At 41.2% G+C, this 19,883-nt stretch overlaps 1 protein-coding gene across 2 annotated transcripts in view; it reads left to right on the top strand.

The window, feature by feature from the left end:
- The window catches only part of YOD1 (YOD1 deubiquitinase), a 45,971-nt gene extending 40,128 nt beyond the window's left edge, over window positions 1-5,843 (top strand). For both annotated transcript variants that reach the window (XM_044076457.1, XM_044076458.1), the window contains exon 3: window positions 78-5,843. In XM_044076457.1, coding sequence (XP_043932392.1) covers window positions 78-775 — 698 coding nt within the window. In that variant the 3' untranslated portion in view covers window positions 776-5,843. The remainder of the gene's footprint in view (window positions 1-77) is intronic.
- Window positions 5,844-19,883: the final 14,040 nt, after the last annotated feature.

The raw sequence follows: 19,883 nt of genomic DNA, 5'->3' as shown, positions 1-19,883 counted from the left end.
ATTGAATCCTTTCCATGCAGTTAATGCTGCGTTTGAGTAGAAAGGTCTTTTTGAACTATTTTTGTTTTTCTTAACAGGAGATACACTGATAGTAGAGGAGGACAAAAATAAGCCAAAGTCTGCCATTTCAAAACGACGAATCACTGACCCAGATGAAGAAAGTATTCCAGTTTTAACAAGACGTGTTGTACCTGCAGACAACTCCTGTCTCTTTACCAGTATTTACTATGTGGTAGAAGGTGGGGTGTATGACCCATCTCGGGTGGCTGAGATGCGTAGCCTTATAGCTCAGATTGTAGCAAGTGATCCAGATTCCTACTCTGAGGCTATGCTTGGGAGAAGCAATAGCAATTACTGTGACTGGATCAGGAGGGATGACACGTGGGGAGGAGCCATTGAAATAGCCATTCTTTCAAAATTCTACAGTTGTGAAATATGTGTGGTGGATACCCAGACTGTCCGAATTGATCGTTTTGGTGAAGATGTTGGTTACACAAAGCGTGTTATGCTAATTTATGATGGTATCCATTATGACCCACTTCAGCAGAAATTTTTAAATTCTGATGCCCCTCCCCAAACTATTTTTTCAACTTCTGATGATATTGTTCTCGCTAAGGCTTTGGAGTTGGCAGATGAAGCAAAGAGAAAGCGTCAGTTTACAGATGTGAACCGCTTTTCTCTGCGCTGTATGGTATGTCAGAAAGGGTTAGTTGGACAGAGTGAGGCAAGAGAACATGCCAGAGAGACCGGACACACCAATTTTGGGGAGGTGTAACACCTCTGTGGGGATGCTGTGCATACTACCTCATACTTTGAAAACACATGGAAACAGAAATAAGCTATATTTAGAAACTAATGATAATTAGAGCCAGATCGCAGGCCCATTATCCTGATATTACTTTAAATGTTTAACTGGACATCAACGCCTCCATATATAGCTAAACTTGAAGCTGTTGAATCGTAGTGAATGTCAAAAAGGCCGCTGGTTCCAGTTTGTGTTTCTTCTCAGGGTATATTGCACATACACTACCAGTTTCTAAATTATTTTGACTTTTTAGGCCAATTTTAGTAGTATAATATGGATACGTGTTAGTGGTTATGAACATCAGGATAAGTAGTAGGTGTATTTAAAATGCAACACTTGATAACCATCTGCTCGCTCTTCAGATTTGAACATTTCCTTGTCAAGTCTAGATAATAGTATAGAGGGGTAGTGTCAGAAAGGTACTGAGTCATTCTGCCACGAGATGGTATGTTGGTATAGTTAAACATGATATTTCAGTGTTACTGCGTTCCCAGCAAATCTTGGTTAACTGTTCTTGAACACAGTCATATATAGTTTTAAATGCAGTCCTGCTTTTTAATACACATGGTGGGTTCATCTGTTTGTGCTCTCTATCACATTTTCCCAATAAAATACTGCTGTTTTATTTTTCCTCAAGAATACTGTATCCCTCTTATAAATCTCATACACACCGTCACATTGCATAGCATCTCCCTCAAACGAAAAAAAAAGATGCTGGCTTTGGTCGCTGTAACCGTCTTAATTATTTGTGTCCTCCACACATCTCCTTTATAGAGCATCATTTTCTTCCGTCTCATAATTTTAAGTTCTTCATTCTTCTTTGCGGTATGGAACCATCAACCGTGTTGAAAGTCATAAAAAAATTTCTGCTTGATCTGTTGCTTAGCTTTATAAGAAAATGAGACATTTATTGACAAACTCAAAAATGTGCAACTTTTTAATTTTATGAGCCATGTTCCTCTGGAAGTTTATTCTGACTGTGGCTTGAGTAAGTTACCTTGAACGTATAATGTCTCATTCTTACAGCGTCTGGTATATACTGTGTTACAGAAGTAACTCTCTGCCTCAAGCATCTTGCTTACTTTCCTGCTTATACAGTGAGAATATAAGTCTTGCTTTCTGTATGCATTGGTCTTTATTTGTAGGTAAACTCTGTTAAAAGTATATGCTTCACAAATGTTATGGTTAAATCTGCTTTCTTCCCCTGAAATTTTGTTCTGTGCTTTGTACAGTGGTGTTTACTTGATTTCCACGAAGCTGAGACTCTGGTCAGTAATAGTCTGGCCACATATGCCATTGTAGAAAACTTTTCTTTGCTGAAGTCGTAGTAAATGTCACCCGTTTCTAGCCAGGAGTCTACAGTCTGTCAATACTAAAGCATACTCTTAAGTGCAACCCCAAGTTTTGCATCATCTTTCATCGGTCTTGTCTTCTTCCTAGTCTTGTGACATAATCAGTAAGACAATTTCTTGTTGAAAATTTACCTTTGTTGATTACACAACCACAAGTTCTGTCAACTGGCCCATTCATTTTTCATACAATGGGATGAGAACTGACTGAGAGGGACATCATTTAGACAATCATCAGAGGTAGTTATGTTTTTGTATTTTTCACTGATCGAACACCCACTGCACGTGCCGCGTAACATGCCCAGGGTTTTGTGGGCAATGATTGTTAATGAGGGCTTGTCACCTGCTTCCACAAGTGACAAAACTCATCAAGACTGCCCTGCCTCCCTTTTAGCCCGTCTTCCCATGGGGTCTTCAATCCCCACCAAGGGTCCACTTCAGCCACATGTACCCCTGACATGTCATCCTTTGCCCAAGAAAGGAAGCTGGTAAAGTAGGGTTACTGCTCTCTTCCCCATGTCATTTCCAGCGGGTGCTCAAGTTGTTTAACCAAGTTTGGAAAACAAGACCTTCCTCTAACAAGACAAAATTGTGTTGCTTTTAATCTACTAAATTCACATTTTTTAAAAAAGATTATTTCTTAATGGAATCTTTATTGGTTTACAGGTTATACTTGGTGTGAGGTTTGCTGTGTCTGATTTTAGGTTAGTCTTTGGTTAAAATGCCTTTTGCCTAGATCCAGATACTACAAAACCTCCCACACAAGACTCATTAATAAGTAATATTAGTGGGTTCTGCTGAGTTTTCTTTAGCATTGTGTTAATTACCAGCAGACTGATGCATGCTACAGTTGAGCTTGTACATTTGGTTTGGTGCGAGGTTTGCTGTGTCTGATTTTAGGTTAGTCTTTGGTTAAAATGCCTTTTGCCTAGATCCAGATGCTACAAAACCTCCCACACAAGACTCATTAATAAGTAATATTAGTGGGTTCTGCTGAGTTTTCTTTAGCATTGTGTTAATTACCAACAGACTGATGCATGCTACAGTTGAGCTTGTACATTTGGTTTGGTGCGAGGTTTGCTCTGTCTTGATTTTATATTAGTCTTTGGATAAAATGCCTTTTGCCTAGATCCAGATGCTACAAAACCTCCCACACAAGACTCATTAATAAGTAATATTAGTGGGTTCTGCTGAGTTTTCTTTAGCAATGTGTTAATTACCAGCAGACTGATGCATGCTACAGTTGAGCTTGTACATTTGGTTTGGTGCGAGGTTTGCTCTGTCTTTATTTTAGATTAGTCTTTTGTTAAAATGGCTTTTTACTAGATCCAGATGCTACAAAACCTCCCACACAAGACTCATTAATAAGTAATATTAGTGGGTTCTGCTGAGTTTTCTTTAGCATTGTGTTAATTACCAACAGACTGATGCATGCTACAGTTGAGCTTGTACATTTGGTTTGGTGCGAGGTTTGCTGTGTCTGATTTTAGGTTAGTCTTTGGTTAAAATGCCTTTTGCCTAGATCCAGATGCTACAAAACCTCCCACACAAGACTCATTAATAAGTAATATTAGTGGGTTCTGCTGAGTTTTCTTTAGCATTGTGTTAATTACCAGCAGACTGATGCATGCTACAGTTGAGCTTGTACATTTGGTTGGTGCGAGGTTTGCTGTGTCTGATTTTAGGTTAGTCTTTGGTTAAAATGCCTTTTGCCTAGATCCAGATGCTACAAAACCTCCCACACAAGACTCATTAATAAGTAATATTAGTGGGTTCTGCTGAGTTTTCTTTAGCATTGTGTTAATTACCAGCAGACTGATGCATCCTACAGTTGAGTTCGTGCATTTGTTTTTAGTCTTATCCTCCATTTCTGCACCTCCTGTCTCTGGTTTGAAAATATTTTGGCTATTTTTTGTGACCATTTTCCTGTGGGTCATAGATTTATGTGTTTGGTGAACAAGCTCAAGACATATTGACCATCAAGGAACGTATTACCCAGGTCCCTTTTTGGAACTTACAGATGCCCGTGTAGTTATCTAGCTCATTCTTGAAAGTATGGATTGATGATCTGAATTTAATTGGGAGAGTAAGTTTATTCCATAGGCATTGGAGTATTAGGGATATGACATTGGAAAAAGGAAAATAACCTTCAAATCTATCAAGTTTAACTCCACTCAAAGCAAGAAGGCTAAAATCAACCCCATCTCCTTTAGGTAAGAATCAGTTGTCTGTCATGTCAGTGATATTTTTGAAATATTTCCCTTGACTGATAAATCATTTATCTCAAGACTAGTTGAGAACAAACATATTAAGTAGTAAACTTCTCGTTCCCCACTTTAATTTTATTGTATAATGGGCTGCAGCGTACCCATTAATCTGCAGTATGTTAATCATTATCAGTTAACCTGGTTTCCTAGATGGTGCATAATGTAGTGCCCTTAAAACAAGTTGAGTGATTGGGGTTCTTCCCATTCAGTAACACCGCTATCATTTCTTGATGTTTATCATATGGATCACAGCTGTGGTAGTCTTAGCTATACGAGTTATTTGTATCCTGCTAAGGATCTAAGTCATCCAACTTACTAAGCTTCAGGATACCTTCCTCATGCTCAAACCACTTGTTAACTTAAGCTGACTAGAAAGTTAGGTTTGGATAGCAAGCCCTTCAGAGCTTTCCCACTGCCAAACAGTGTTCGTCTTACAGCTTTCAAGGATTAACAGTCATCTAGCACTCTGCCAGTGCTGGGCATTTTAAGTTCTGTTTGAGAGGAAAACTTCAATTTACTTTTTTTTTGACAGAAATTGTAATTTTCTGTAAAACTTGATTTTAAAGCTAGGAAAATTTGTTTTTAATGACTGTCACGTGACTTTTAATTACTTTTAAAATGGAGCATTACTTTTTTTACTTTTATCATAAAAAGTTGTTAAATCAGAAGTAGTAGTTTTAAATTAGTTTTGAAAATTTTATTATTTTATTTTTGGAGCTGAGGTAAGTGTTTTAAGGGCCTTTTACTGTGTTTTTACTTAGAAAAGGTTACTTTTTGACTACTAACCTGTTTTACCGACCACTGCTGCCAGGATTCTCCAGGAATCTGGCATCTTTTTGTTAGCTTAACTTTGGTGGAACCTGTTTGGTCCTTGGTTCCTTTGCCTTCCAACCACAAAAAAAAAAAAAGAAAGAAAGAAAAAGAAAGAAATGAATAAATAGCCTTTGTCACAACAGGCTGTTGAAGTGCTTTAGCCATAAATAGGCGACTGCTGTGACCATTTCTGTTTCCTCAGATGGTTATCTTTGTCCCTGGCTCCTTCTGGTGTAATCCCTTCAGCCACTGTGGACCGGGAGTTCAACATGTCTTCTGTGGGTGCAGGAGTGTCCTTGGCAGGAGAGAGAGCCACTCGTGTCGGTCTTGGGAGAAGGGGCAGAGAATTTCACACTGTCTAGCCAGAATGCTGTGTCTATCCGTAGGTCCCCCCCCCAATGGTAAAAGTGAGTCTGCTTCTTCAGAAATTTATAAAAGAAACTTGGATACATTTTATCTCCTGTTTCAGTCACTTTGAACAGGACTAATTTATAAGGCTTCACTTAGGGTTTAGTTCAGGCTCTTGACCCTTCCAGTTCTGCTGATGTTCTTCGTGTTTCACTGTTGCAGTCATTACATTTGGGTAATCTGCTAGCAGGTTGCCCTCAGTCGGCCTGATTAGCAAAGTTTTGGGTCCTGCGTCGGTTGCTGTCCCTTCTTCCATGATGACAGGTCGTTAGGGATATAAAACATGCAGCCAACGTCATTACTTCAGTCTTTCTTGCCGTGCGGTGCTCAAAGCAGTTCGCAAGTGCCGATTCCTGAAATTTTCCTGTACAAGTTTCAGAACCAAAGTCTTCAACTTAAAGCTAAGTACCCCGTTATGGAAACTTTTTCTTGCTCCTTACCGATGTCAGTAAAAGTTAATAATTGCATTACTTGTGGGAAGCAAATACCTCATAAAGATTTTCATTTGTACTGTATTCCTTGCCTAGGCCCTGGCCACGACGTACCTTGCTGTCGGTTTTGTGCTTTATTTAATCAGCGCACTATCCATCGTCGGTACATTTTTGCTTCTAAATATTTCGGTTCTCGGTTTAATTATCCAGAAATGACGTTGGTTAGCCATCCGACTACCGGAATTCCAAAAAAACGCAAAGAAAAAGACAGAGGTCGTTGAGGTCCAAAACTGCCGACGACGCATCTCCTAAGCCAGTCACCAGTTCGCCGGTACTCAGTGAGGCGCTTTCACAGCCCCTGATACCCGCTACTTCTGATTCGCAGGCCTCTACTGAGACCCATCCGGAGTCTGGTATGCCGCAAGATGCTTCACCTATGGAACCCACGGATGTCTATACCTTGGATGGGTCTGGAGCCGCTGTGCAGGCACCGGCCTCTGAGGGTGTATTCAGGCCTACAGACTTGCATATTAAACCGACTCCAACTTCAATACTAAGGCCTAAATCTCGATCTATGTCTAAAAAACCAACGCCCAGGCCACATGTTCAGGCCCCTATACCTAAAAACAAATGATCAAAATGGCTGAAGATCTAATTACTCTAATCAGGGGTAGTCAACCCCCCCCCCCCAAGAGGCCTAGGCCTGAGCTTAACCATGAATCTTCTGAAAAGGACTCTGTTTCTTCTCACTCTTCTAATGACCTGGATTTGTCCATACCTACTTATGAGGATTCTGATGCAGAGGATTCCATTCCCTGTGCTCCCCCCCCCCCTCGAGGACTTTTCTTTTGGGGAAAGTTTACATACCTTAAGGGAGCATTTCCACTGGGAAAGTCAGGAATTTTCTGAATCCAAACAGAGGCTTAGGGATTTCCTTCTTCTTCCTCAGCATAGGCCTTTGGCTATACCTCCTGTACTAGACATTGTTGATGATGTGTTTTCGGAATCCAGTATGGCCCCTGATTCCCTGCCTCCGGCTCCTAGTAAACCTGATAGATAGTGCAGGGTTCCTGAGTCCCACAAGTTCCTTTTCAAAAATCATGTTGCGGACCCAGAAACCATTTCTCAGGGGCCCAAGGGCATTAAGGCTTCTACTGCTAAAAATCCTATCCCTTCTGATAGAGACTCCAGGGCACTGGATAGATGGGGTAAAAAGGTTTATACTTCTGCAACCTTGGCAATCAGAGCTTTAAACTGTCAATTTTATATGCTAAAATATCAACAGCATATCATGGGACTGCTTAAACAGAAAATTAAGTTGATTTCTGACTGTGAGGAAAATAAAGATTTACAGGATTTATTGCATTCAGCTGAACAAGTTGGAAAACATACTTTGCAATGTGGTTTTGATTCTTTAGAGGCTCTTGCAGGGCTGCTGTTACTGGGTCTGTGCTTAGAGGGCATGCTTGGCTTAAGGAACAATCTCTGCCTGATCATGTTAAAGCAAAATTGTTGGATGCTCCTTTACATCAGGACCATCTGTTCGGCAATAAGGCTGAAGAAGTTCTAAAAAAGATGGAAGATAAAGCTAAATCTAAGCAAACTGTGAAAGATTTCTTACAAGTGCAACCTCCAAGATTTAGTAGGCACTGGCCTGCTAAGAACTGGTCCTTTCCAGCTCCTTCCAGATCCACTCAAGCCAAACCCAGACACACCAAAAGCACCAGGTTTCAGTCCCAAGGGACTCTCAGAACTAAGCAATGGGGTGCTTCCACTTCCAAATCTGGAAGTAACAAGACACCCCCCTATGGTAAACAGTCTCAATGACTTTCCTTTAAAATTGCCAAGCACTTACCTTTCAGCTGCCCCTTTGGGGGGAAAGATTGCTCTTCATGCAAAAAACTGGCAACTCATAACCCAGGACAAATGGGTTTTAAATATAGTGTCCCAGGGATACAGATTTCATTTCCACACATTGCCAACTCCAAACGGGTGGCCAGACCTGCCCCCAAATCAGTGGGCAGAGGCTCAGAAATAAGTACTTTCCCTCCTAAACACGGGGGCAATTCAACTAGTACCAGAAGAGGAAAAGCGACAAGGTTTCTATTCCAGACTTTTCCTGCTACTCAGAAAAGACAAATTATGGCGTCCAGTTCTGGACCTGTCTATTCTAAACACCTTTCTGGACATTCCAAAATTCAAGATGCTGACTCTTCACCAGTTACTTCCTATGCTAGGCAAAGATGCCTGGTTGGCAACTCTAGATTTAAAAGAAGCTTACCTGCATATCCCAATCAGGGAATCTTGCAGAAGATACCTACGCTTCAAAGCAGGCTATTTGCATTATCAGTTCTCTGCACTGCCCTTTGGCTTGTCTACTGTGCCCAGTGTATTCACAAAGTGCCTAGCTCCAGTAATTGCATTTTGCAATGAAAGAAATATTCAGATATATCCATACCTGGACGATTGTCTAATTCAGGCAGAAAACCAGGACATACTTATAAAACATCTGGCATTTGTAAAAAGGGTTCTAACTTGTCTAGGGTACACCATAAACAAAAAGAAATCACAACTGGTACCCTCTCAACAGATTACATTCCTGGGTATCTGATAGATTTGGGGTAAAAGTGTATTTTTCGGCAAACACAAGACCCCCTATCCAATCCTTCTTTAAAATTTAAACCTTCGTGTCTGTGTTTGGCAATATGTAGTTTGACAGATGGGTTCTGAAAGTAATCCATCAAGGTTACAGGTGGCAGTGGGAGTCTCTTCCTCCTTTCTGAAGGATTTCTCCTCACCTACCAGCCTGAACGCCTCTTTTCCCTCCTGTCATTCAGCTTCTGCTATATCAGGGAGCGATGGAAGCTGTCTTGCCTCCTCAGTTATAATAAGGGGTTTATTCAAGATTTTTTCTAGTGCAAAGGAAAGAAGATTGTTGGAGGCCAATTCTGAATCTTTCCTTTCAAAACCTGTTTGTTATAGTGCTCAAGTTCAAGATTCTATACCCTCACAACTTGTTATCCCTTATTCCTCACTACTGTTTTCTGGTGATATTAAATTTAAAAGATGCATATCAGCACATTCCTATAGATCCAGATTTCCAGTGTTTCTTAATGAAAACCTTATCAGTCCTCTACATTACCCTTTGTTCTGCCCACTGCTCCACAAGGTATTCCCAGTTTTTTCTTATTTACATGACTTGCTCATCTTTGCAAAGTCTTTTTCAAAATGTCAAGACTCTCTCAACTAGTTAAGAGATCTCCTACACAGACTTAGGTTCCAGGGGAAAATACAAAATTCTTGTCAGACACTTTCTCACAGGATTGTTTTCCTGGGTGTTCCCTGGACACCTTGTTTTAAAAAAGAAAAAGCAGAGCTGTATTTTGATCTATTTCTGAGTTTTTCCACTTAGTGAAGTCTTAAGCAGAGGTATTTCTCAAGGTAATAGCACTCATGGTACCTATGAGTTTCACTATTCATTTAGCCAGACACCAGGTAAGAGAGATTCTGTGGTATCTAAAATCTGTATGGTCCCAACATCAACATTCCCTGACCTTAACAAGTAACAGTTTGGGGATTTGTGAAGAAGGAACTGCTGTGGTTGAGAGACTAGTTTTATCTGAATCCAGCCCCAACATAGTATGTAACTATAGCTGTGTTAGGCTTTGCTTGGGAAGTAGATTCTGTGGGAGTAAAAGTGCACAGTCTTTGGAATAAAAAGAACAAACCAAACCTGCAAATGTAAAGTAGATGTTGGCAGTCATAAATGATCTCAACACTGTTAACCATCTGTGGTCCCCTGGGCCATTATAAGTGATTACAGACACCACCACAGTGATGTGGTGCATGTGTGTGCGTCGGGGGGGGGGGGGGGTTCAGGAGATTTAGGCCAGTGTTACTTTTCAGAAGTGCTGAGCAGTTACTGAGTGCAGAAGAAGCTGGCTTCTGTAGATGGGCTTGATGCAAAGAATTTATGAAGATGACACATATACTGATTACTGACTATTAATGTTTATTTCAGTGTGTTCAGTAACATCTGTTGTGCTATTTTATGCCCAGAACTGGTAAGAATGAAAAGCAGAGAATGGGGGAGGAACCTTGCAAATAGCTGAGGAATGAGAGTGGTCTTTTTGTTTTCTTTAGCTTTTGTTCCATTTCTTCTTAAATTTCAGATCTCTAGGAAGAATAAGTGGGCTGGCTAAAGACTACAAAACTTTGTTTTCAAAAGAAAGTGATAAAAAATGACCAACACTGAAATAATGAAGTAGGTTGTTATTAATTTATTGAAAGAAATAACAAGACTGAAAGTGAGTTCCTGTGACTTTTGCTTGCAGTGCAGAGTTTATATGTAGTCTCTAGACTTGTATTATTCTGTCTATGCATCTGTGTATTTGAGAGGGAGAATACAGGCTGTATAATTTTGTTCAGCTTGTCGCCGCTTTCTTAGGATGCAGACATGTAGGTAGCTGATGGAATGATGAAGAGTAAAGTCTCTGCTGCTGGTGTTCTCCTGTTATATGCCTGGTGTGTTCATGTTTGTAAGAAATAGTTCTCATCTCCACCTCAATTTGTTTTAACTGCACAGCTTTGTTACCCTCAAAACAATGGTACATCTACAACTAACCTCATTTTAATAAGCATTTAACAGAGCAATTGATGCTTTGTCTCTGTGTAAAAAAAATTTAAAAAGTCTGCAAATTAAAAAAATACATAGTGAGAATAATCCATAAACATCTCACACACACACACACACACACACACACACACACACACACACACACACACACCCTAGTTCTCTTACCTAAATATACCATGTACAGTAGATTCTGCATACCCTGATTGTAACTTCCTTTTTGGACTAGTCATTTTTGTTTGCTGACTGGGCCTTGCAAATCTGTTTTAAATGCATTTTAATACTGATTTATAGATGTCTTCTAATGAGCGCTGCTTCTGTTTGAGCGCTGCTTTTTTTACATGTTCATTTATTTGTTGTACTAGAACTCTCTCGGTACGTTGTATTTCTGGTAAGAATACTTCTTTGGCCCGTTCTTTCTTTTAAATGTTTTATGACTTGCTTAGTTTTTTTCTCCCCTTATTTAATGTTATTAATTTATGGAACTACTTCATCCAGACAATGTGACGCAAGTGTGGGAATGAATTTGAAAACTTTTTTTCATATTAAATTTAAGACCAGTTAGCAATCTCTGCATTATTCAGTAGAAGTGTTACTGGCAGTCACTCTTTTCTGATAAATTTATTCTCTTGAGGGTCACTTTTCTGATAACTGCATTATCTTGCTTAGGGTCACTGTGACATCAGTGATATGTCGCTTAAATGTATGATGAGAAATCATTAAGGTTTAAAAATATCAGAATACTAGTAAACGTTATCCAAGAATTTAGAAATGTTGGTTGCACAGCATACCTGGTTTTCTTCCTGCTGTCAGTATAAGACATTTTACTGCTGTGCTGGTGCTAAGATCACCGTTTTCTTTTTAATGGTCAAAAGAAAATATTGTCAAGTAATTTATGGGTTTTAGCGAATGTGTGGAATACTGTAATATTTGTTACAAAACATTGCACTTCAGTAAGAGCCTTTAAAGCTGCATTAGTTTATTGTCCTGGTTACGTAAAAGCTTTCTTTTTGAACAGTAGTGGGTGTCTTCTGCGAGTCATTATCTTTCTTTACTTTGTAGTCCTGTGGCTGTTTTTAAAATTGTCACATAGCACTTGAAGACTTATGATTTAAAACGTGTTCACAGTGTACTTAACTTTTAAGAAATTGTTTCTGCCTGGTGCTTATCTCAGCAGTACACATTTCTCTCTGTCCAGGTGCTTTTCTGCTACTGACTGCTGTAAATTTATTGATCAAAAAGTATTTTAACAACCAGCCACATGGTAATTGTTTGTGGTGCTCAGTTTCACAGACTGTCTTTGTCATATAATTTTGAATGTATGTTAAAATAAATGGTCCATGTAGTATACTCCAGTTAATGATGCGGTTTAATAAAGCAAGTCTTTGCCACTTAAATTGCTTCATAGAAGTTTAGAAATTTTCTATTCTCCTGCGACATATGGGGCATTTTAGGAAACCTTTCCCCAGGTTGAAATTGAATAGCTAGGGACTTTTTATCTTTAATTTTCTTAATTCGTTCAGATGTTCTTATAGAGTCTTCATGTTTTATATTTCATTTTGTTACTGACAGGCCTGTGCTGGAAGCACAACTGACCTGTTTACTCTGGCATAACTAGTTCTTAACGGGAAAGAAAATAGAAAATTGATTAGCAAATGCCGAAAGTAGGAGTTTTTTCCATTGTTTTCTTTGTGAAGTGACCAAAGAGGTTGCTGTAATTTGATGCAGTGGTGTGGGGGATAAAGTCTCCCACTTGGGGAAGAAACTACAGAGAAGGCTGTGCTTCTTATAGGAAAAATCTTTCTGTTTATTCTGTGGTTCACAGTTTCTTCAGTTGATTGCATCCCATGCATTGCACATAGGGGATATATCAGTATACTGAGCCCTACTTGACACTGTATAATACTACCAGTATTTGGTCAGTTGCATCTCAGGTATATGGCTAGGTTAGGAATGGAGTACACCTCTGCCTTAACTAGCTTTCCCTAGATTTTAATGTAGATGCCAAGGGTCATACATTGTTCAGAAAAATCAGTTTATTGGATTACAAGACAGCTTTATGTACGTAAAATCCATCTTAATATGCCACAAGCGGACATGTTGCCCACTTGTTGTACTGGTAGCTGATATCCTCTGCATTTGATGTTTGCCAGGTAATATGGACCATTTATTTTGTATTTACTTCACTTTTCTTTATTGTCTATATCTGCATTCTTATTTTTGCATTGCAGTTTCTTGTTTCGCTGCAACAACACTTTTTTTCATTTTTTCTAGATGTTACTGATCTTGTAAGAGGATTTAGGACTCTGTATTGACCGTTGCAGACTACTGCCTGTAGCATGTGCATTGACAACAAGTAAAAGCACCAGATTTTCACTGGTTTTAATTACTTGTGAATATAGTTTACAGTGTTATTGTCTTTGTGTCAGTTTATTCATGGTGTACAAAAACAATTGTTTGCCAATGAGCTGCTGTGTTGAGCCTGAATTTTCATAATAAAAATATGTAAACAGCTTGTCACTTCCTGTATGATGCATTTTTTGAAGCAGTTACTGTACAAAAAAATAATTTGAACCAAATATTGATAAGTGAACTAAACTTGTCTAAATCAGATGCAAAAAATAAAACACCAAATCTGTGTTTTTAATTTTAAAGATCTTTTGTACTGATAAAAACTCCAGGATCTGCTAAAGTAGACCGTTCTACACAATAATAGCTGCAAATGAAGACAAACCGCAGTGAAAAGCTGATGGCTTCCTGTTTCACTGTTGCAGTCATCGCACTTGGGTTATCTGCCTGCAGGTAGCCCTCAGCCAGCCCGAATACCAGAAATGTAGTATTTCTGCATCGGTTGCTTTCGCTCCAGGTCTGACGTCAGGTCGTCAGGGGTATAAAAACAGGCAGCCGACGCCATTACATCAGTCTTTCTTGCCAAGGGACCCAAAGCAGAAGCAGTTCGCACAAGTGCTGGTCAGAAGCTACCTGAGTTTCGTTATCGAACTGAAATATTCTGGTCTTCTCAAGCTAAGTACCCCGTTGAGAATCCTTTTTTCTTGCTCTAACCGATGTCAGAAAAGGTTAACAATTGTCTTGCCTGTGGAGAGCAAATACCACACCGAGATTTTCATTCATACTGCATCACCTGTTTAGGCCCAGACCACAACGTCCCCTGCTGTCGGTTTTGTGCCTTGTTCAATACCTGAACTATTCGTCATCAGGCCCTTATTGTCACCAAATACTTTCGTTCTTGATCTCCATATTCCAAAATGGCTTTGGTAAGCCATCCGACTACCGATCAGCTGAAAAAACGTAAGGATAAAGACAGAGACGGACCGCACAGGTCCAAAGGTGCAGACAATGCTTCCGCTAAGCTAGTCACCAGTTCGCCGGTACTCAGTGAGGCACTTTCGCAGCCTTTGATGCCTGCTTCAGTGGATTCGCAGGCTTCTGCCAAGTCCCATTCGGAGTCCGGTATGCCACGAGACTCTTCTTCAATGGAACCTGTGGATGTCTGTACCTTGGATGGGTCCGGAGCAGGCACTGGCTTCTGTGAAAGTTCTTCACGCTACCGATATTTGACACAGACTTCTTTCGCGTCTTCAGTTCTGTCTAAAACGACCGAGTTTCTAAGGCCAAGAGTATGCAGTACGCCTAAAAAAACGACGACCCAAAAGCATGCATCTGCTTCCTTGCCACAACATCAAATGCTTAAAATGGCAGAAGACCTTATTATGTTGATTAGGGGAAGTCAGCCTTCCCCTGCTAATTGAAAAAGAGACCTGTCCCCAGCAGCTTTAACAGACCAAGAGTCTGACGACTCTGAGATATCTGATTATGAAGACCTGCCTTTATCCGCATATGAGGATTCAGATGCAAAGGAATCTGTTCCCTCTGCTTCTCCTCCAGAGGATTTCTCTTTTGGTGAAACCTTACATACTTTAAGGGAGCATTTCCACTGGGAATGCCAAGACTATCCTCAATCTAAAAAGAGACTTGGATAATTTCTAGACTTGCCACAACATAGGCCTTTAGCAATACCCCCAGTCCTGGATGTTGTGGATGATGTCTTTATGGAATCCAGTTAAACTGATACCTTACCTCCTGCTCCTAGGAAACCAGATGGTTACTACAGAGTTCCCGACTCTCTCACAAATTCCTTTTTAGAAACCCTACTGCTGACTCAGAGGTCATCTCCCAGGGGCCCCAAAGGTATCAAAGCAACTACAGCTAAGAATCCCACTCCTTCAGACAGGGATTTCAGAGCCTTAGACAGATCTAAGAAAGTATACACTTCTACAACTCTCGCCATCAGGGCTTTGAATTGCCAGTTTTACATGCTGAAGTACCAACAACATATTATGGAACTTATAAAGCAAAAAATAACTAACTTTACGGACTGTGCAGAAAATAAAGAATTACAACAGCTTATGCATTCTGCAAGCCAAGTCAGCAAGCATACATTGCAGTGTGGCTTTGACGCCCTAGAAGCATCTTGCAAGGCAGCAGTCACTGGTTCTGTACTGAGAAGGCATGCTTGGCTTAAGGAGCAGACCTTGCCAGACCATGTCAAATCAAAATTACTAGATGCTCCTTTGAATAAGGACAATCTGTTTGGCACCAAAGCAGAAGAGGTTCTTAAAAAGATGGAAGAAAAAGCTAAATCTATACAGACAGTCAAAGATTTCTTGCAAGTGCAGCTTCCTAGATTCAGTAGGCATTGCCTCTCAAAACATTGGTCCTTTCCAGCCCCCTCTAGGCCATCTCAAACTAGACCCAGGGGAAACAGACCCCCCCCCCCAGACTACAGTCTCAGGGTATGCAGAGATCTAAGCAATGTAGTGCCTCCACTTCAAAAACAGGGAGTGCTAAGCCACCTCCTTACGGGAAGAATTACCAATGAATTTTCATATCCACTCCCCACCTCTGCCCAGCAGCTTGTGTCCCTAGGAGGAAAGCTTGCCCATCATGCAAAAAACTGGATTTCCTTTACCAGAGACCGGTGGGTCCTCAACATTGTATCCCAGGGGTAAAGATTTTACTTCCACTCACTGCCAACTCCAATAGGGTTTCAGATCTTCCTCCAAACCAGTGGGTGGAGGCACAAAAATAAGTTCAATCCCTGCTCTCTATAAGGGCAATTCAGCCTGTTCCTGTTTTTTTCTGGGTTTTATTCCAGACTTTTCCTGGTACCCAGAAAAGAGGGTACTTGGTGCCCAATCCTAGATCTTTCCATTCTAAACACCTTCCTGGTGGTACCAAAATTCAAAATGCTTACCCTGCAGCAGCTTCTTCCAATGCTGGCCAAAGATGCCTGGTTAGCTACCCTGGATTTAAAAGAAGCCTTATCTGCACATCCCTATAAGGGACTCATGCAGGAAATATCTCCCAGAGTATTCACAAAATGCCTGACTCCAGCAATTGTTTACTGCAGACAGAAGAAAATTCAAATTTACCCATACTTGGACAACTGCCTGATCCAGGCAGACAGTCCGGAAATGCTGTTGCAGCACCTGACATTTGTAAAAAAACCTTCTAACTTCCTTGGGGTATACCATCAATGAAAAGAAATCAAAACTAGCCGCTGTCAAAAGATTGTATTCCTGAGAGCATGCTTGGACACAGCATCCCACATGGCATTCCTTACACCAGAAAAACAAGCCTATCTGACAGACTACTTCAGTCAAATGGCCACCAGAACCCAGCTATCCACAAGGAAAGTCCTGCAGGCTCTAGGGTTCATGGTCTCATGCATCCTACTAATTCCATAAGCCAGACTGCATATGAAGAAACTTCAGTGGTACTTAAAAAGTCTTTGTTGCCAACATTCCCAGGACCTGGAAACCCTCATTCCTATCATACCTTGTCTAAGGACAGAGTTTTTTGGTAGACACCAGCAGGCAACCACAACAAGGGACTACCCTTTACTCAAACCCTCGCCACCCAGACCCTAACCACAGATGCATCAGATTATGCCTGGGGGGCACACCTGGATGACAAGTGCATTCAGGGCCACTGGAGCCCAAGTCAAATTCATCTGTGCATAAACCAAAAAGAAATGCTAGCTGTGCAGCACGCTCTAACAGCTTTCAGATCCCTACTCTCTCCGGGACCCCTGCTAATAAAAACAGACAGCACCACAGTTATGTGGTACATCAACAAGCAGGAGGGGGAACCCACTCTTACCACTCTGCAGGCTAGCCATGGCACTGTGGAACACGGCCTACGACATGCAGGTCCATCTGCAAACTCAATTCCTGCCGGGCAAACAAAACTCATTGGCAGACTTAAACAGAAATCTCCTAGACCCACGCAAGTGGCAGTTAGAGCCCAGCACCTTTAGCCTTCTGATTCAGAAATGGGGCCCCCAGAGGTGGATCTGTTTGCCTCCCCTTGCAATCACCAGCTCAGCAAATTCTGCACCAGGACACCTCACAGCATGGCCTGGAAAGTGGATCTCCTATCCTTCCAGTGAGCAAACCTCTCAATCTATTCATTTCCCACTCTGCCCCTTCTCTCAAGAATATTGCTCAAGATAAGACCGGACAGACCAAGGAAAATTCTGATTACCCCGGACTGGCCACGCCAGCACTGGTACCTACTCCTTCACAATCTGTCACTGGTGCCACCCTGGTACCTATCCCACAGCCCCACCCTGCTCACTCAGCAGGGGGGACAGATCTTGCATCTGCAACTGCAAACCTTAAATCTTGCAGCCTGGCTTATTCCTTGAATTCTTCCCCAGTGTCCAGCCTAAGCAATCGGGTACTGGATGTCCTTCTTGAAGCCAGAAGATCCAGTGCAAGGAAATCCTATGCTGATAAGTGGAAAAGGTATTGCTCCTGGATTCAGTCTAAAGGAGAGGACACAACAATGCCCTCCGTACCTCTAATCCTGGATTACTTAGCAGATCTACTCCACAGAGGCCTATCCTTTTCCTTCATTAAGATCCACGACTCTGCCATCTCGGCTCATTACAGCTCTGAGCCGCCCCTATTCTCTCACCCTCTCATCAAACAGTTCCTGAGAGGGGCAAACAACTTAAGGCCACCAAGGAGAGCACCCACCCCTGCTTGGGACCTTAACTTTGTACTGGAAAAGCTCACACTGCCCCCTTTGAGCCTGCAGCGTCAGCAGACTTAAAATTCCACTCTTGGAAAACAGCATTGCTCCTGACGATCACTTCAACGAGAAGAGTGTCTAAGCTACAATCACTTATGGCTGTGGAACCCTTCATCATTTTTCATGCGGACAGGGTCTCCCTCAGGACTAATCCTTCCTTTATGCCCAAAGTGATGTCCAGTGTGGCTCTCAACCAATTTATCCATTTGCCAACCTTCTTCCCTAATCCTCAAAATAAAGGGGAAAGGATTCTGCACTCCTTGGACGTGCACAGACAGCTCAGATTCTGCTTGGATAGGACTAAGCCCTTTAGGAAATCTGACCAGTTACTACTCAGATTTGCACCGGGGCAGTGGGCAAGGCCGTTTCTAAATGGACAATTTCCAAATGGATAGCACACTGTATCCATTTCTGCTACAAACACCATGAGAAACCAACCCCTCGGGGTCAGAACACATTCCACTAGGGCAGCTTCTACCTCTACAGCATTCCTCAGGGGAGTCCCTACCAGGGACATTCTGGAGGCTGCTACCTGGAGCTCTGTACACACATTCACCAAGCATTACCACCTGCCTCTATTTTTGCAGATCCAGGGCAGGTTTTGCACCTGCAATCCTGCAGAGCATTCTAAGCAGCCCAAACACTTCTTGACTGCCTCCACCCTTTCTACAGCTTTGGGAATCAACCCAAGTGGGATGACGCAACAGTGAAACGCAAAGAACATAGTACATTGTGTACACTTACTATAAATGTAGATGTTTGAGTGTATTCACTGTTGCAGTCCTGGTTTCCCTCCCTCCAGCTCCCTTCTCACTCTGTCTCTCTCCTCTCTGTGTATACTAAATACCCCTTGCAGGGGTATTGGTACTGGTATTTACTTTTTACTGGTGGAGTTTTTTCCACCATAGCTTAGCTCCCTACTGGGGGGCTCCTGACATTTGGGGCAAGAAAAACTGATGTAATGGTGTCGGCTGCCTGTTTTTATACCCCTGACAACCTGACCTCAGACCTGGAGTGACCGGAACCGATGCAGAAATACTAAGTCTGTGGTATTCGGGCTGACTGAGGGCTACCTTAGACAGATAACTCAAGTGTGATGACTGCAACAGTGAATACACTCGAGCATCTACATTTATGGTAAGTGTACACAACTGTGCTTTTCTTGTAGTTTTTGTAGAAATCATTGCAGTTTTATTATGACACTGCAACATGCTGAATGAAGCAAGTTTAAAATCTTCCATCCTGTTTTTCTTTCCTGCCTTGCAGAATTGAGTTAAACATTCTGCATTATCTGTACATCATGATTACTATTTGTCTGCTAATCTGTTGCCTTTATTCATCATGACGTATAGGCATACAGGTTTGACTATCAAGCACATGAGCTACTGGGCCTAAAGAAACTTGATTTTCTGTAGTCCCTTATTGATATTTTGTATGTATGGGCTGATAAATGTTTGTGTAATGAGCTAGGAAAACTAACTAATCATATTGCTAGTTACCCGAGATTCATAAATGTTTTGTGCTTAGGAGAAAACTAGTACAACCCACCTAGGCCTCACGATATACTTACTCCCGACAACTGTCAAATGCTGGAAAACTGATCCTGAAAAAACATTTAGCAGGGAAATGCTGCCAAACAAAGAGATGTTCCCACAAAAAAGAAAAACAAAAAAAGGACAATCACTAAAAAACAGAAGCACATACCCTTCAACTCCAATGCGCTCCATAGTCTCCTGTTTTGTTCTGTTTCATTAATTTGTTTTTTTTTGGCAGTTAGGACCATGATACAAGTTAAACACACTTTACAGTAATAAATTAGAATTTTAATGCATTTAAGTGCATTATCTGGTCAAGAGGTCAGGAATCGTAAAAGACAAGCTAAAAAAGATTAAATAAATAACTGCGCAAAGAAAGTGAAAGTATAATCCCAATAAACAGAAAGTGAAACCGTAGGAAGGGACAGGAAGTGAATAACAATGAAAACAGCAGTCTCCATAGCAACAGAAAACATCCAGTCTAAACTGTAAAGTGAAGTTACACATATGCACACCATAGCTC

The sequence above is a fragment of the Protopterus annectens genome, chromosome 7.part0 (genome assembly GCF_019279795.1).
Source record: "Protopterus annectens isolate FY-2018-M chromosome 7.part0, PAN1.0, whole genome shotgun sequence".
NCBI classification, from domain to species: Eukaryota; Metazoa; Chordata; order Ceratodontiformes; family Protopteridae; genus Protopterus; species Protopterus annectens.
The sequence above is the reverse complement of the archived record's forward strand: the minus strand, read 5'-3'. Positions and strand labels throughout refer to the sequence as shown.